This window comes from Syngnathus scovelli, chromosome 16, assembly GCF_024217435.2.
Source record: "Syngnathus scovelli strain Florida chromosome 16, RoL_Ssco_1.2, whole genome shotgun sequence".
In the NCBI taxonomy this organism is placed as follows: Eukaryota; Metazoa; Chordata; class Actinopteri; order Syngnathiformes; family Syngnathidae; genus Syngnathus; species Syngnathus scovelli.
Genome location: NC_090862.1, coordinates 5416950 through 5433172, shown reverse-complemented (window position 1 = coordinate 5433172; position 16223 = coordinate 5416950). Strand labels below are relative to the sequence as shown.

General features: G+C 44.2%; 2 protein-coding genes across 19 annotated transcripts in view; one reads left to right on the top strand and one right to left on the bottom strand.

Annotated features, from left to right (window-relative positions):
- The window catches only part of elavl3 (ELAV like neuron-specific RNA binding protein 3), a 22452-nt gene extending 11070 nt beyond the window's left edge, over positions 1 to 11382 (top strand). For 3 of the 18 annotated variants that reach the window (XM_049745536.1, XM_049745551.1, XM_068653453.1), the window contains exons 2-8: positions 2451 to 2667; positions 2738 to 2841; positions 4449 to 4602; positions 4722 to 4950; positions 5269 to 5322; positions 5764 to 5802; positions 6449 to 11382. In XM_049745536.1, coding sequence (XP_049601493.1) covers positions 2451 to 2667; positions 2738 to 2841; positions 4449 to 4602; positions 4722 to 4950; positions 5269 to 5322; positions 5764 to 5802; positions 6449 to 6797 — 1146 coding nt within the window. In that variant the 3' untranslated portion in view covers positions 6798 to 11382. Of the gene's footprint in view, positions 1 to 2447; positions 2668 to 2737; positions 2842 to 4448; positions 4603 to 4721; positions 4951 to 5268; positions 5323 to 5763; positions 5803 to 6448 lie in introns of all 18 variants that reach the window. The other 15 variants (XM_049745544.1, XM_049745553.1, XM_049745541.1 and 12 more) reach the window with 12 other exon arrangements.
- prkcsh (PRKCSH beta subunit of glucosidase II) lies at positions 11313 to 16223 on the bottom strand. Its single transcript, XM_049745503.1, has 18 exons — positions 16099 to 16223; positions 15745 to 15858; positions 15507 to 15623; positions 15339 to 15434; positions 15205 to 15262; positions 14974 to 15091; positions 14776 to 14905; positions 14621 to 14705; positions 14392 to 14470; positions 14154 to 14237; positions 13900 to 14088; positions 13733 to 13814; positions 13369 to 13438; positions 13069 to 13158; positions 12927 to 13001; positions 12751 to 12850; positions 12522 to 12678; positions 11313 to 11801 (listed from the first exon to the last, which is right to left on the bottom strand). The coding sequence occupies exons 1-17, from the start codon at positions 16190 to 16192 to the stop codon at positions 12535 to 12537; spliced, it is 1725 nt and encodes a 574-aa protein (XP_049601460.1). The 5' UTR covers positions 16193 to 16223; the 3' UTR covers positions 11313 to 11801; positions 12522 to 12534.

Below are 16223 nucleotides of genomic sequence, written 5' to 3'. Positions count from 1 at the left end.
TATTTCGAGCTAACTATTTTTACGGTAGTCACAATGATAAAAAAAAAAAAAAAAGCCTTGAAAATGCTACATGAAAATATCAAGAAAGTACAAGGCTTTTTTTTTTTTTTCCCGTGTCACTTTTGATTTGGGTTGTAAATTTCAGAAACCTATTCCTGATGGTCGCTCCACGCTTTTCCTTGGCTTCACATCTCAGTTTCATTTAGTTTCGAGTGATTCTCGCAGCGCACGTAACGTGTGATGACTTGCAGTGTACATCACATAGCCTGCAGTGCTGCGGCCGCATTTGGAGCAGAAGTGAATTGGCAGGGCCCTGTTTACATGCTACTCAAAAGGAAAGGAGAAAAAGAAAAAAAAAATGGTTTAGGTGTAGTCATGCAGTGCCTCGCTTTTTGTTTTGTTATTATTATTATTTTTTTTTGGAGGTGATCTCCGAGTGTAGGCCGCGTGCGAGCTTGGCAGCGAGCGAGGCAGGAGGAGGAGGACTCTTGTGTTTGCGTGCGAGTCTGGCTGGGTGTGTGAGAAGAGGCTGGCCTCGTGTTTGCGTGCGAGTCTGGGAGCATGTGTAGGCGATGCTGATGCAGTCGATTAAATATTAAGGCAGATCTCACAGAACCCCAAAATAGAAGGGGGCGGGGTAGGGGGGGGGGGGGAGCAGCAGCGGTGGCGCAGGCCACACAGCGCTAGCATAACAAATTGAATTCATTAAAAATCTTAAAAGAAGGTTTCTAAATGATCATTTTAAGGCTTTTTTTTGTTTTTAGCAAACAGGATGTTTTGAAGAAAAGGCAAAAAAAAAAATCTAAACTTGCCACTACCACTAGGGAAGATTTATAGTCTTATTTGTGATTATTCACTCCCCATCATTCCTGATTTCTTTACTGATAATATAATCCCCCCCCCCCCCTCCAAAAAAAAAGGCTTATTAAAGATGCCTCTAGATGAAAATCTTAATCTCCGGGTGTTGGCTGTGACTGCTAATCTCTGAGGCCAAATCCTCGCACAACTGTTAATGATATAATTTTACTCCTTTTCACTGGCCAAATATATTCTCTCCCCTCCCCACCCTACTTTGAATGCTTTTGTCATATTTGGGACACACGCAAATTTCTCATATTGCTGTTAGTAGGCCGTGTCACATCGCATAACGTAAATAACAAAGCATTGTTTCTCATCAACGACTTTCGTAAGTAATTGAAGTACAATAACGACGCCGAGTGGGAATTGTTATTTTTAGGACAAGCAAAGTGTCCCCACGTAGCGATTTTTTTTTCTGTCATCTTCAATTTGCCTTGCTTGCAGCGTACACAAAGAAGTCTTAGCGGCGGTGTATTAGAAGGTTGGAGTAAGAAAAAGCCACGCGAGGCAGCCATTAGACACAATGCAGTCTTTGAGGGGCGGTTGCCCGGGCAACCTGAGGGGAGGTGAGGCTGGGAAGAAGGCTGCAGGTTGCAGCCATGAGGAGAAGAGGCAGGTTGGATGAAGCTATTCATAGATGCTGGGGAGGGGGGTAAATGTGGGAACATAGAATATGTTCTTAGAAAGACATGACGGAAGAGACAAAGTGCTCGTTCTGAACATCATTCAATTCCAGATTCTTTTCAGACCATTTTTTATCCTAACTTGGGGTTGAAAATGTGGCATCTGAAAAAAACCATCTTTGGGAGTGAATGGGTTCCTTTTTTAAAATTGGATAATTCAAATTTAGATGGATATTATGAGTTCATGCTTAAGATAGCGTTTTGAGTTGATGTTTTCAGGTTGCAATTTGAGGTCTCAGCGCGCCGAGAGACTTGGAAGATTGTCTTTTATATTTATATACACGACAAGCGTGCGCTACAGGAAAAGTGGAAACGCAGGCTGGGAAATAACGAGACAAAGACAGGAGAGTAAACCAGCAAAGGAAGGGAGGGAGGAGGCTAAAAACAAAAAAGTGGAGCGGGAAGTTTTCCTTTCTGACCACACGGCTGTTACGTGAGAATCCCCCATGGAACAAATTAAACAACACAAACACTGGCACAGGAACAAGAACGTTTACTCCACCTGCACGCACAGATGCAAAATATCGCTATTCTTATATCCGAATCCTCCTAGGTGTGTTTTCCCCATGCGCTATGGCCACCGTCCATTCCTGTGATGTAATGGTGGTTGACCCTGGAAGTGAGCAGGGGGGGGAAGGGTGGTGGCGGAAGGAAAATGGGACTGTGACATCTGCAGGACCAGAGGCAGGGAGCAGGAAGAGAAGAAGGGGGAGGGTAGAGGGGACTGGATATTAAATCAGCCTGAGCATCCATCTCCATTTTAGCAATGCTGATTCCTGACCTTTCCCTGAGACAAGGACAAAGAGGGAAGCCATGTGTGTGTGTGTGTGCTTATCTGTATGGTTACCATCAGCGTTTGCACACCATACAAAATGTCAGCCAATCTGACGCCGCAGTCTCCCCCAGCAGATAATCAGCACCATGGAAACCCAGGTGTCCAACGGTCCGAGCGGAACCAGTCTGCCCAACGGCCCAGTCATCAGCACCAACGGCGCCACGGACGACAGTAAAACCAACCTGATTGTCAACTACCTGCCCCAGAACATGACGCAGGAGGAATTCAAGAGCTTGTTTGGTAGCATCGGCGAGATCGAGTCCTGCAAACTTGTCAGGGACAAGATAACAGGTAGTCCTTCTTTCCGTACTCGCCGGATTATTACCGATATTTGGATTCCGCTAAAACCGCTTTTCCTCAGGTCAGAGTCTGGGGTACGGCTTCGTCAACTACGTGGATCCGAACGACGCCGACAAGGCGATCAACACACTTAATGGTCTCAAACTACAGACTAAAACAATCAAGGTGAGAGGATTTTAAAAAATATATAAATGCATAAATAAATCAAATCCATCCAAAAAGAAAGAAAGTCCAGATTTCCATCCAGGGGCTTGAGGGAGTTGATGACAGACACGGCAGCAGGGAGGGGAGGGGAGGGGAGGGGAGGAGGGGGAAGGCAGAAGGCAGCGGCGAAGAGAACAAAGAGAAAGTGGGAGAAAAGGTTGAAAAGGGACGGAGGTCAGAAAGCACGCTGACGTTATTGTGATGGAAATGTAATTAGGAAGCCTCACTGTGGCGCACGAGGGGTCAGGCCAGGTTACCCCCATCTGCCTCCAATCGGGGCTAATTAGCCCTCTTTTTTGGTTGCCCCCAAATCAGATGAGAGGAGGGGAAGACATTATTAATCGCCGTCATCCTGGCGTCCATCCACCGGCCCCCCCCCCTCCAAGTTGAGTTCAAAGATTATTGGGGCAAAGTGCAGCACTATAAGAAATCGAATCTCCTGGCGGGCAGAGCAGGTGATTGTCCAACAGCTGCGTACCAATGACGTGTTAATTCCGACTTATGACTGCAGCTGCAGGAGAAATAGTCTACGTAGGACAACCGATCAAATCGGATTGGTTTGCTGTCTAAGGACGATACTTTCTCGACTAACTAGCTAGTGCTAGTTCTTTGGGTTCTTGTTTCTCCAGTTTCCCTGCTCAGATTTTACATGAGGCATGAAAGGGAATTGGGAAAGGGGGGGGGGGCAAATGCTTGTAATATGGGGGCAGCAGTAGAGGGGTAGGGGGTAGATCTGACAGGATTAGAGGCCATATGGGCCTCAGGCACCATCTGTACTGTGGGAGAGGCAGGGAGAGGGTTAATTATAGGGCAGCCTCTGCTCCCCTAATGTAGCACCCCCGCTCCCTCCCTTCCCCTCCCCACCCGGTCGGTCCAGAACACCCTAATCACTGCGCCGCACAACCCTCCTGCTTGCACAGTGCGCACAATAGACACTCGGTGTTTGGCGAACACCTGTATTCATTGCCAAAGATATCATTCAAGCGGTTTGATTTGGGGAAACTATACAGAACGTTCAGGGTTTTCGAGCGTAACCAGCCCGAGCCTTGTGTCAAAGGGTTGTCAAGGATCCGGCGAGTCTTGCGATGCTGTTTACTGTTTGCCGGTAGGGTTGTTCTCCCCTCCACCCACCCACCCCCGGAGGATTGAGACAAAGGAAACGAGGCAGAGCCTGGGAAGGCAGCTCAGCCTATCTCAGACAACACGCACTCTGTCTCCAACACACGACGAGCACGACGACGTGCTGAGCTGGGCTATCTCTCGTTCGTGCTTGCAAACAAGAACATATTGTTTGTTTTTACAGACGCTTCTCTCAAAGCCAAATAACAGAAGGGATGGAAAGTGTTTGGGATAGGACAGATGCATCAATTTAGAAACAAAACACTTAAGACTTACTGTTATGCCGGTTTGGAGTATTAAACCAATTGACATGTGGACGAGTGGCACCCGACTGATTCGATTGGCTGCGCTAGTGCGTCATTGCGTCCCTCAAAGGGACATAAGATGATTTAGTACTTTGATTCAGAAGTCGTTATTTCCTGATTTGATGAGGTTGGTGTGATTTGTAGGTATCATATGCACGGCCAAGCTCTGCTTCTATCCGTGACGCAAACCTCTACGTCAGTGGTCTCCCCAAGACCATGAGCCAGAAGGACATGGAACAACTCTTCTCCCAATACGGTCGCATCATCACATCTCGCATTTTAGTGGACCAAGTTACAGGTATAGCCTTATTTCACATTAGTGTAAATAAACGCAACGTATATCTCGAAAGGGTTGTTCCATAAGAAACCGGTCCTGGATGCCAAGGTAGTGACGTTAGCGTGTTTTCTTATCCGGAGCAGGCATATCACGAGGAGTGGGCTTCATCCGGTTTGACAAACGAAACGAGGCGGAGGAGGCCATCAAGGGTCTGAACGGACAGAAGCCTCTGGGCGCTGCCGAGCCCATCACCGTCAAGTTTGCCAACAACCCCAGCCAGAAGACAGGCCAGGCTTTGCTGACTCAGCTGTATCAGACGGCCGCCCGACGCTACACGGGGCCCCTGCACCACCAGACGCAGCGTTTCAGGTACTGAAAATTTTAACATCCTCACATCGCCCTCGGGATCATCACTAACCGGTAGAGGCAAAGACGTTTTCAGGCCAAGTTGCACGTCGTTTGTCTGTGTCACAGTCTACTTAAAAAGGAATGAATATACTACAAGGTTGTCCCTGAGAAAACAGGTGAACAGGTTTAACAAGCCCATTTGCAGCTCAAAGGGGGGAGCCAAAGGTGTAGTCTGCCTTTGATTTGGGTTCTTTCAGTAAGACTCTGACAATGCTAGATTGGTAGAGTGCATATCCTTAAAACAATATCTTTTTCTCTGACTTTCTTTTGAAACTGCAGCGTGATCCCTTCTCTGGGAAAGGGACCAGATCCAAATAACAGCTCAAAACCAATGTAAGAGACCAGATTTTTACCCTAAAAACACAACTTTCATAATCACTGCCATGCTGACCACCCCTTCAGATCTTGCTAACACGTCACTGGGATTGTAATTAACTGGCTTAAACTGCTTTCACTACAACATATTCTCCATATATTTAGATTGAAGTGGTCTAAGACTGGCATGCTATTTTTAAGAGTTATTTTTTTTAATCAATTGATGTGAAATGAGCAGGGATACAGGGTATGCTTTAAATCGTGGAATCCATTTGGAAGATTGGACAAAATTGTCCAAGGCCAATGAATGTGGTAGGATGGTTTGGCGCGACACTGCAATGAAGGATGCCCTCTGGAGGCCAGCTGGCAGCAGCAACCTAGTAGATTGAAAGGCCAGCCCTGCCTTGTAGATCTCCGAACTAACTTCTCCATCCCTTCACTCTCCCTCTTGCGTTGCAGACTCGACAATTTACTAAACGCCAGCTACGGAGTCAAGAGGTAAATGCCCAAAAAAAGGTGTACTTTCAAAAGCATCCATGCTAAAATAAAATCTCAAACAAAGTTCCCGGAATACCATCTGCTGATTTGGAAATTAGACGAGAGCTTGTAACGGCAATCACGTAGCCTCATCCCAGCAGGGTATTCTGGCATGGCTTTGTTTAACCTTATTTTTGTTTGGTTTTATGTTCTCGATCGAAATTATTTACAAACTAACATTGTCCTTTCAGTTGCTTTAATGTCCCCTTTTTTCACCAGCATGGACATACCAGATTCCGTTTTTGCGTCTGTTTGCTCCAGTTTTTGTATGATTTGACTCTTAATTTGCTTTTCTCTCCAGGTTTCTGTGTTTCGTTCAACACTGTGGTTTCAGTTGAACATTGTGATTCATGTATGTTGGATTCTTGCAGAAAGATTTGGCCAGCCGAGACAATAAGCAGACTATGTGGGCGTCTGTGTCTCGGGGGCACGGGTTGTCAATTTGTTACAAAAGCAGGTAGTTTGGAGACATCCGCTACTGGATAAGATGGGGATGGGGGTCCTGTGACTCCTTATCGATTTCGAAAAGCTTAAAAGACACTCGGCCGTCAAAGATAGAGTAGAGCAGTGAATGCTGTGTGGAACTTCAGAATGACACCCATGGTAGTTCTCCCACTCTCTTCCCCAGATTCTCCCCGATCACCATCGACAGCATGACCAGCCTCGCCGGCGTCAACCTCACCGGTCCCACCGGAGCCGGCTGGTGTATCTTCGTGTACAACCTATCGCCCGAGGCGGACGAAAGTGTCCTGTGGCAGCTCTTTGGGCCGTTCGGCGCAGTCACCAACGTCAAGGTCATCCGTGACTTTACCACCAACAAATGTAAGGGCTTCGGTTTTGTAACCATGACCAACTACGACGAGGCGGCCATGGCGATCGCGAGCCTTAACGGCTACCGCCTGGGCGACCGCGTGCTGCAGGTTTCCTTCAAGACCAGCAAGCAGCACAAGGCTTGAGAGAGGGGCCATTGGGCGCCAGCACCTTTGACCTGCACGGGGGGCGGGGGCTAACCGGGTCTCCCCGTGCCATCACTTTATATATGGGCCTGGACTGAGTCTCTCTCTGACGCTTTCGCACACAAATCCACGATATATAATCGCAGAACCCACAGACACGTGCAAACACGGATACCGACACACATGACCAAACCTATCCATAGGCAAGCATCCACCAGTAGAGTTTCAACCAAACACACTAGTGGAGTTTTTCCGTTCTCTTTCCACAACACGCTAGAACCTTCCCTGCCTTTGCCTGGATTGAATTAGAAGGGGTACGTAGCTGGTTTGTTGGGTAAAAAAAAAAGGGTTAAGAGCTATCTATTTAGGAGACAGTCGAATGAATGTGACAACGAATGTGTGCTTTGATTGAATTCAGGCAAATGATGGCAACCGATGAACAAAAGACAAAAAGAATATCGATCAAATTTTTTAACGAATATGTGCAATTTACCCCAAACTTTTACCCCTATAATCTCTGCCGGTATCACGCTGGAGAGGATGTACTCATTTTTGTTTCTTTTCTTTTTTTACACTTGGGCATTTTGAAATCAGTGACTTTTTTAAGATCAAAGAAAATGAAATTAAGACACAGTGTTCTCTTATATACGTCTATCGAAAATATAACTATATATTCAATATACAGGTATAAGGTGGTAATAATAGCCGTATATGTAAGCATTTTCTAAAAACCTCGACTACTGTTTCCTGACCTGCTTTAGGCGGTGCCGAGGGTAAAGGCAGATTCTCGACCCTACGTGAGCATGTTCGCTCTGACCCAATGCCATTTAAGTAAGCTTGTGAATCTGGGAACTGGAATTAGAAATTCGTCCCCATCCCGCAGTGTCACCCCAAACGAGTCGAGTCCACTCGAGCAAAAATAATTCCTAATCTATCCTCAAGGTGGAATAAACCGAAGTAGACTCTTTGTAATCTCAAAGCTGAGGGGCGAGGGGGTACATCAAGAACTCGCTGATGGGCTTGAGATCGATTATCCGCTCAATTCGAAATGACATTTTTTGCTTTTGTTTTCGCAACGCTTTAAGCGCATCTGTGCGTAATCTGGCATGAGATGCTTCAGGCGATCAAAACATTTGAAGAAACATACGAACCTAAACCACACACCTGACACGATGGTTCTTGCCGGCTGACAAAGTAATAACATTTAAATGGGCTTGTCAGATCTGCAGAGAAATAACACGCGCTTTGACCGACGCTTCTCGGTTTTTATCCCTTTCGAACAACAACTCGATGGCTTCGCCGCCCTAACAAGACAACCGAGTAACAACGAGATGATAAATAGTGTCGAACTTGCACTTCTGATTGATTCTCAAAATATCTCCAACCCAGTGACGCGGAATTTATTACCGGCACCCTTGATGGAACATTAAGGGCCCGCCCGTCTGATCTGAAGTGTCTGTCACAGAGCAGACGTGACGCTCTACCATGGGGAGGGGCAAACGTCTTTCGATATCTGCACACGGTCTTAGATTAAATAGGGTCAACTATATTCAAGACAGGTTTTGCTTTTTGCTTTTCTAAATGACGCTGTGTTAGCCAAAGAGGACGATCTCTTTGAAAGGATTACATTAGAGATAAATCTATTTTTATACATACAAAGGAACAAGACCTTGTGCTGAATTTTTACAGATTCTTAAGCTTGGGAAAAAAAAAAAAAATTGGGACATCGCATGGCTTTATTTTAAACCCTCTGATGTTTGCCGCCGTGAGAGGGAAGGGAAACGAGCATGCGGTGTGCGGGTGGGGATGTCGGGATGGGGCAGAGGAACATTGTATCGCAACACACCAACTTAAACCGCTCGACCGTGGCTAACGTTTTGAAGACAAACTTGACAGTTAAGAAGAAGAACACAACCGAATCTGACATCAAATAAAAACTAGGTCAAGCTGAACCGTTCGGGGATACGGCACGCATCTATTCTTTGGAGTGCTCGCAACTCGTGTACAGTGTTGCTTCGTGCTGACTCTTTGACGTGCGAATCCCAGACGGGGTAAAAAAAAATAATAAAAATAGTGCGGTGAGACCATCTCATTGCCCGGCTGACAAAACGAATCGCTGCTTGCAACGCAAAAAAAACAAAAACGCGCAGATTTGAAATGACAATGCGGCCTTGCGGTGAACACTGAGCACGATTCCTTGGATAGATTAGATTTTTTTGCCAAAGAGTTTGCTTTGCAAGTCAGTGAAACTTTAATCTATCACAACCCCCTCCCTCCCCCCCCACCGCCCTGATTAATTGCTGTACAAATCTGTTATTTATGCCGTCTTTAAGGACCCTCTCCACACTTTTTGAACATCTCTCCTGCGCATATCATTTGTGGATCCTAAAACCCAGCGAGCTCTATTACGCAAATCCCATTTGCACACATTTCACGCAGACGACGAACGTTAAGAAGGCATATCAGAAACAAGCCATGAATCGCATCACCTCTCTTAAGTCAGCATTGGATCGAGTTTACCTCCCTCGATATTTCCATCATCTGCTTTTGTCTCACCACCGATTTGATCCATAGACTCATCACGCCGCTTCAAATACTTCATCTTTGTCGATCTCACCGCTGTTATTTAGCAGGACTAATACGGCTATTTTCGGTCGGGCATTAGCGCCCGGATACCGAGTATGTTCGCTTTTGAGATCAGAGCCGTTCAATGTATCACAGTCCACCTACAAAACCCGGATTGAACTTCCATACTCACAGACCACCTTCAACTCATAACGTACAGAAGAGAGCCGAGGAACGGGAAAGAGTACCACACATACACACACACACACCGCTCGAGCGACAACAATAATCATATTGAAAAAAAAAAAGACAAAAAAACTTTCCTATGGAACAGTAAGTGCAATGTGCTTTGTTTTTATATTGACTGAGAACAAATGATATATATTTTTTAAAAAAGAAATGAAACGTCACACTGAAAAGGTTTGCGGAAATAGCGAAAGGAACAAACAAGAGATCAGACGACCAACCGCGCGCGGACGAGACGGCTCGTTAGGAGAAATCAAACGAGAGCTCTGATCTGTAAATTTCCATAACGACCTCCTCAGCCCCCGTAATTTGCGCTCTGACCACGCGAGCTCAAACGCTCCGACAAAAACAGAGCAATCATCAGTGACCTTGAAAGGAATACTGTCTTAATAGATCATCCGTTTTTTAGCCCATGTCGACTGATATCATTTTTTTTTTTTTTTTTTGCTTGTAATTTATTGATTTCAATTGCATATCAGGACTCACTTGTTAAATGAGTGTATTTGTTGATGTTGCCATAGAGAACACACATATGGGTCAAGATTATGTTTGGTTGCATCGATTGGGTACGGTTTGTTCTTTTTTCCTCCATTATCTGATTAGTTGCAGTTTTTTAAAGTGTATGCCGGTTTTAGACTTAGTTAGATTCTTTTTGTTCAATCAAAACTGTGTTCGATTGTGTTTGTAAAAGTCTGTGGTAGCTTTTGTTGCAACATAAAAATAATTTAAAGTGAAAAAAATCAAAATAGCGCCAACAAACTTGTATTATTTGGGCGACTTTAAGCTTGTAGTTTTAACTTATTGTTAACTTAAAAACTATTTATTATGATTATTATTATTATTATTATTGCCTCGTACGAAGTATGTTTTGTGTATATTTATGGTTTATTTCGTTATATTTTGCAAGGTTAAAAGTTTTTTGCCAAAATTGTGGTTACACCATTTCGTTTTTTGGGGAGAGAGAGAGCGAGAGAAAAAAAAACTGGGGGACGACTAGAAAAACAGCTTTAGAAGTTCGATTTGGAAAAACGTTCTCCATAGTCAAAGAATGCACTGCTATATTTAACTAATTGAACTGTATAAACATACATGCTGTGTGCTAGATGTTATGCCTTTACTGCCTGTGTTCTGTTTGTCTTGTTCAATGAAAAATCTTTTAATTATTTAACCTAATCACAGTCTTGCTTTTTTTACCCAAACCGCTCAGTCAACCCGCAAGACAACGGGACAGCCCCTCCACCATCCAGAAGGAGGCGGCAGGGTTGTCCCTCGCAAGATGCTTTCCTGTACATGCTTGTCTAAAAATGGATTTAGAAAGTGCACCTACATTGTTTTGGGCCAAAAAAAAAAAAAATGGGCAAGTCTGCTAGTTTGTTCATTGTTGATGAAAGACAAGCAGCAGGAAGATTTTTGTTGTCCGCGGGGGCGAGTGGTGCTTCTGTTTCTCAACCGACTATATTTTGTGTCTATTTATTTAGAAGAGGGGACGCAGTATATTATTAGTGATGTTTTTCTTACATTTTTCCTGGAACAGTAGAACAAAAATCAAAAAAACGATCAAAAGTAGTGGAATACAAAACACTCATACATACTTCCAGACATGACCAAATGAGCAATGAGAAACAAACAAACAAAATACAAGTAAAAACCTTTCGGTTTAGTCTAGAATATTTACTACTGGGATTTCAGCTGAAGACGCTTGAAGACTTTTTCATGGGATTGTTTAATTATTTGTACTTTACATGCCAGAAAAAAATAAAAGTTACAAATACGAGTGGGCCCCATTTTGTTGAGATTCTTTCGCGGTCATTTTCTCAGTCGCAAGATTGGACGATTTAATTGTTAATGAGAAACAAATTCTGGTTTACATCTAACAACTATAATGATTAAAGATAAAAATATTACACCTTACTTTAATTACAACAATAAGCTACGGTTCAAATATTAATGTAGGATTTTATAACAAAGTTGAACCTCGATTACTAAAAAAAAAAAAAAAAAAACTGTCTTACAATGCTAAAAGAATTATAAGATGATAATTTTAGACAATTAAACCACTACTCTGTATTACTTTCAAATAACCACAATAACATGTAAAATAACTCGATTTATTTACTTAACACAATGAAATAGCAGTGCGGTGGCTCCTCACAACTTTCTGTTGCCGCGGCGACATGGTCCCTGGTGAAAACTCTGCAAGAGGAGCACAAACACGTTCACTTTGAGTGGGGTGGCAAATCCCAGTCGGGCTGAATTTCCGAGAGTCATTTTGTAAGCTAACCGAGGGTCAGCGTTTAATTGTATTCGATTTATAACATGACAACGACGACGCCACCATCAGCAAAGCAAAAACATGCAAGTATTATGCACAATTACATAGAGCAGGATTTAGTAGAAAACAACACATGATTAGTAGAAATCAAAAATTACTATTCATGACAAGCTACTACGGTACAACAACAACAATACCAACAATGAAATGAGTATGCATGCATTAAGTGAGTATACTGTCGTTAGTAAAGACATCTTTCTCATCAGACGACTGCAGTGCGGCATTTCAACGCTGCCAAATTCTTCTGTCCGGCGTCGCATCATTAAACTGACACATTTAATTTATTGTTGTCTCTCTATAAACGTAATGAACTTTTAGGAAGATACCATTACCTTGTCTCTGCTGTGCTTCGGCTCGTTCTTCACACAGAAAAAGAGAAAGCCATAAAGGCACGCCGACCCTTTTCCTCGCCGTCAAATGCCGAGCCGCGCTTTGATGTCGACCGCGGCCGCGTTTCGATTTAATTCAGTGAGCTTTGTGTTCATGAGTCAATTTGAGGTAAGGTGGCAGGAAAATATGCAAAGCCATTCACTGCAGCACATGCATTATTATACGTGATGACATATGAAAATATGACTCACAGGTGGAGTGGGTTCAAAGTTCGATATGTTCGTGCATGGGGTCCAGGGTCTTGGGTTCCTGGCAGAGGGCGGGAGTGGTGAATTCCATTAAGTACTCGCAGCGACTGGGTTCAGTCGTGGACGTTACTGCTGTCTCCCGCCCACATTTTAGCTTGACCTGCAAAACGAAGCCCAAAATTTTAGCAAATGCTTTTTGCGTCCCGCTTTGGAAAGGCGGACAAAGACGGACCGTGGTGGATCTGTTGGGACCTTGCCAGCATCCCATTCCATTCTCATACTTCATCACGGCGTAGACGTCACCCTCTGGACCGTCCCAACGACCCCATGTCCTTAAAACAAAAAAAAATAAAATCATAAGTTGCCAAGAAACGAGTCAAGCATTCACTGGAGGCCATTTTGCATTACCCTAAACTGGTCTCTGAGCCGCCGTACTTGGGTTTCTGCGTTACTCGATTGAAGGGGCAGAAGCTGTAGATGTACCTGAGGAAACAAAAGTTAGTAACGGCAAATAGCACAAACAAAAGAATAACGACACCCGATGACATACTCGCCAGTGGGCATTTCGTAGCACTGGCTGTAGAGGTAGGCAAACTCAGCACTGGGTCCAAAGTCAGAGTTTGTTTCCTTTTCAATGCTCCTGCAGAAAACAATTGTCAGCTGGAGCGAGGCCACGGAATTAAGCACAGTTACATTTAAAGCCATATTGGTGATAGAAATTGACAAAATGTGTCAACTGAAATGGGAGGGGAAAAAAAAAAAAAATCTGAAACAAATATTGAATTGAAAACTGTAGGCGTATTGGCATTACTGGAAAAGACGTGCGTCGTATTCCGAGTACAGTACTTACTTCAACTGATCATCCAGTTCCCGGAGAGCTCGCTCGGCCTCATCAAACTGCTCTCTGGCCTTCTGGGCGGCTAGCAAAACAAACATGCCAGATTCAATTACTTGGCTTTGATGGGGAATTTAATGCACACATGGCCACAACATTAGGTACGCACGCCTACGTCGTCTAATGAGATCAAATTGTTTGCTTTAGTGTACTGCATCAGATGAGAAAGACATTTCCGCGCCGGTTCACTCAAGTTGTCTGCTATCGTAAAGCACATGCCATGTTTGAAGCAATATTTCAACATTCCTAACGTCACACAAGATGTATTCAGGTGTGCATTTTTTGTGAATACTCATCACTAAGTCACACAAGCCCTTACCATCAATGAGGATCTGTGTTTCTTCATCGTATGGCGGCATCGTCCCCTCGTCATCCTTCTTCTCTTGCACCGCAGGAGGCCTCTGTGAAATAAAGCACACGCACGCAAAGACAGTGACTCAGAGGGATGAACTTTTCTCACGCAGCGCGCAAGCTCCAAAAGTTTACATTGTAGTCTGCCTCATCTGGATCATCATCATCCTCCTCGTCGTCATCCTCCTCCTCCTGATCGTCGTCATCATCATCATCCTCCGGGATTTCACCTTCCGGGTAGTTTTCAGAGTCATTCTCAGAATGCGGCTCCCTCGTCTCCCCGTGCGGCATCTCCTCCTGCGGCGTCTCCGCTGGCGCTTGGGACTGCCACCAAGAAAGATCCATGTGAGCAAACTTGATTGGTGGGTGGGGGGTTACCAGAGTCCTACCTCGGATATGTATTTATCTTTTATGTCCTTCCAGACAGCCTCGAATGCCACCCTATCCGCTTTGTCCACACCTCCCAAAAGGGCCTGTCAAAGTCGAAGATGAGGATGACATTAACGGTGCGTAGCGTATTAACAGCCGTTAAGGGGCTTAATGTCTCTGACATTTTCAAAATTGGTTCAAATTTTAAAAATGACTACATGAGGTGCTCAACACTAGCGCTTTTTTGTTTTTAATTACCTGAGCCTCCGTTTCAGTGAAAGAACCATCAGAATCTGTGTCGAGTTCAGTGTGGGACTGAAGCTCAGCCAGGGAGACACTGAAATTAAAATAAATGGTATTATTAGTGAATCAAACCATTAAAAGGATGTCATAAACATCAGTGGGAATAATTGGCACGAGTCAAAATAATTATTAAAAATACAGTCAATTAATTTATGCATCATTCTGGTTTGACGTTGATACTCACAAGCCATCGCCATCATCATCCAGTTCAATAAACACCTCAGCCATTCGAGCGTTGTCCTTCTCGGCGCGTACCGCAGCCTTCTCATCTGCACGAATAATTATTACATTAAATATGAATAAATATTGACTTATCCACATTGAGACAGATTTGCTTACCTTCCCAAGCCTTGAGATGGCGCTCTTTCGCTTCTTTCTCCGGCTCCTCTGCCGCTTCTTTCACTGTTCTCAGAGCCTCCAACGTCTCCTCCAGTTGTTTCTTACTGGCCTCCAGTTCAGACGCTTTAGTCTGCCAGGGCAAATAATCAAACATTATGATGTGTTAACTAAGAAATACAATTCGAATATCACCCCCACCTTCTTTTCCTCCAGACCCCTCTTGGCTTCCTGAATGAGTTGTTGTTTGAGAATGAAACCCTCCTTTGCAATCTCTGCCAGTTTTTGCAGACTCTCCTTCTCCTTGCGGCCCAACTCCCTAGGAAACAGAAAAGAGCATTTTTTTTATGGCTGCAATTTGTGTGGGTGTACGTAATCTATTCAAATAAACTAATTAATCAATTCAGCGATGACCGAAATAGTCGCCTTTACCTGCAAGTGTTTGGGCAGCTCGCACCGCTGTTGTATTCATCTGTTGCATCACAGCAGTCTGTAATGGGAATGTTTCCATTGAATATAAATCTTGACCACAAGTAGGAGAGGAAAAGAGAAATAAGTAATCTTACCGCATATACCATCATTGATTCGGGACGATGGGATGAAGACCGGTCGATAGCCCGCGTTAGTGCAGTGGAAGCTGCCGTTGGGGCAAGCCGGAGTGCCTGCCAAAGAACAAATGGGTCTGATGTATTAAATACAATTTGGAAGAGAGAGCCCCTGCCGGATGTACAAACCTGGCTCATCCGAACCATCCTGACAGTCACAGTAGTCATCATTCACCCTATCAAAGGGAATTGTGCGGGAGCCATCCAAGCAGGTGAAAGGTTTGCCCTCGACGTAGAAGTGCTTTTCTGTTGGACAATATAATAAACAAATTTCCAATTTAAAATGCGAGAGATCTAGATTTTGACCATCGCCATGGAACGAATTGAAACTCGTATGTCAAAGGACTTTTCTCAAATCTCGTCTTACTTGAAAGCGGGACACCGCGGGGTCGCAGCACCTCTACGGCCGAAATTGCCGCACTTAGCAACAGCAAAGGGATGAGTGACTGACAGACCATAGCCATTTTTCCGCCTTTGCTCTCTGTCGAACACAGATAGAAGGTAAATGTAAAATTCGAACACAACTGGACCGTTCATTGAAACCGGATGTTCTGTCCAGTTTGACGTCACGAGTAAACTCAAAACGCATCCGGAGAGCAAATTGTATAGGGATTAAGAACGCTATTCATTTTAATTCAAACGACCAGTGGAACTCGTGTGACGTCAAATAAAATCATCCCAGCATACTTCAAATAAAATATATTTGAAAATACAAACGTACCTGTACCGTTGTTTTTTCTTTCTTCCCTCGAAAATGATAACCTAACGACTAGCCGTAGCCTAGCGCCGCAGTTCCGTAATGACGTACTGCGCATGCGTACAGCTTGGGCTGTTTTGTAAGCATGT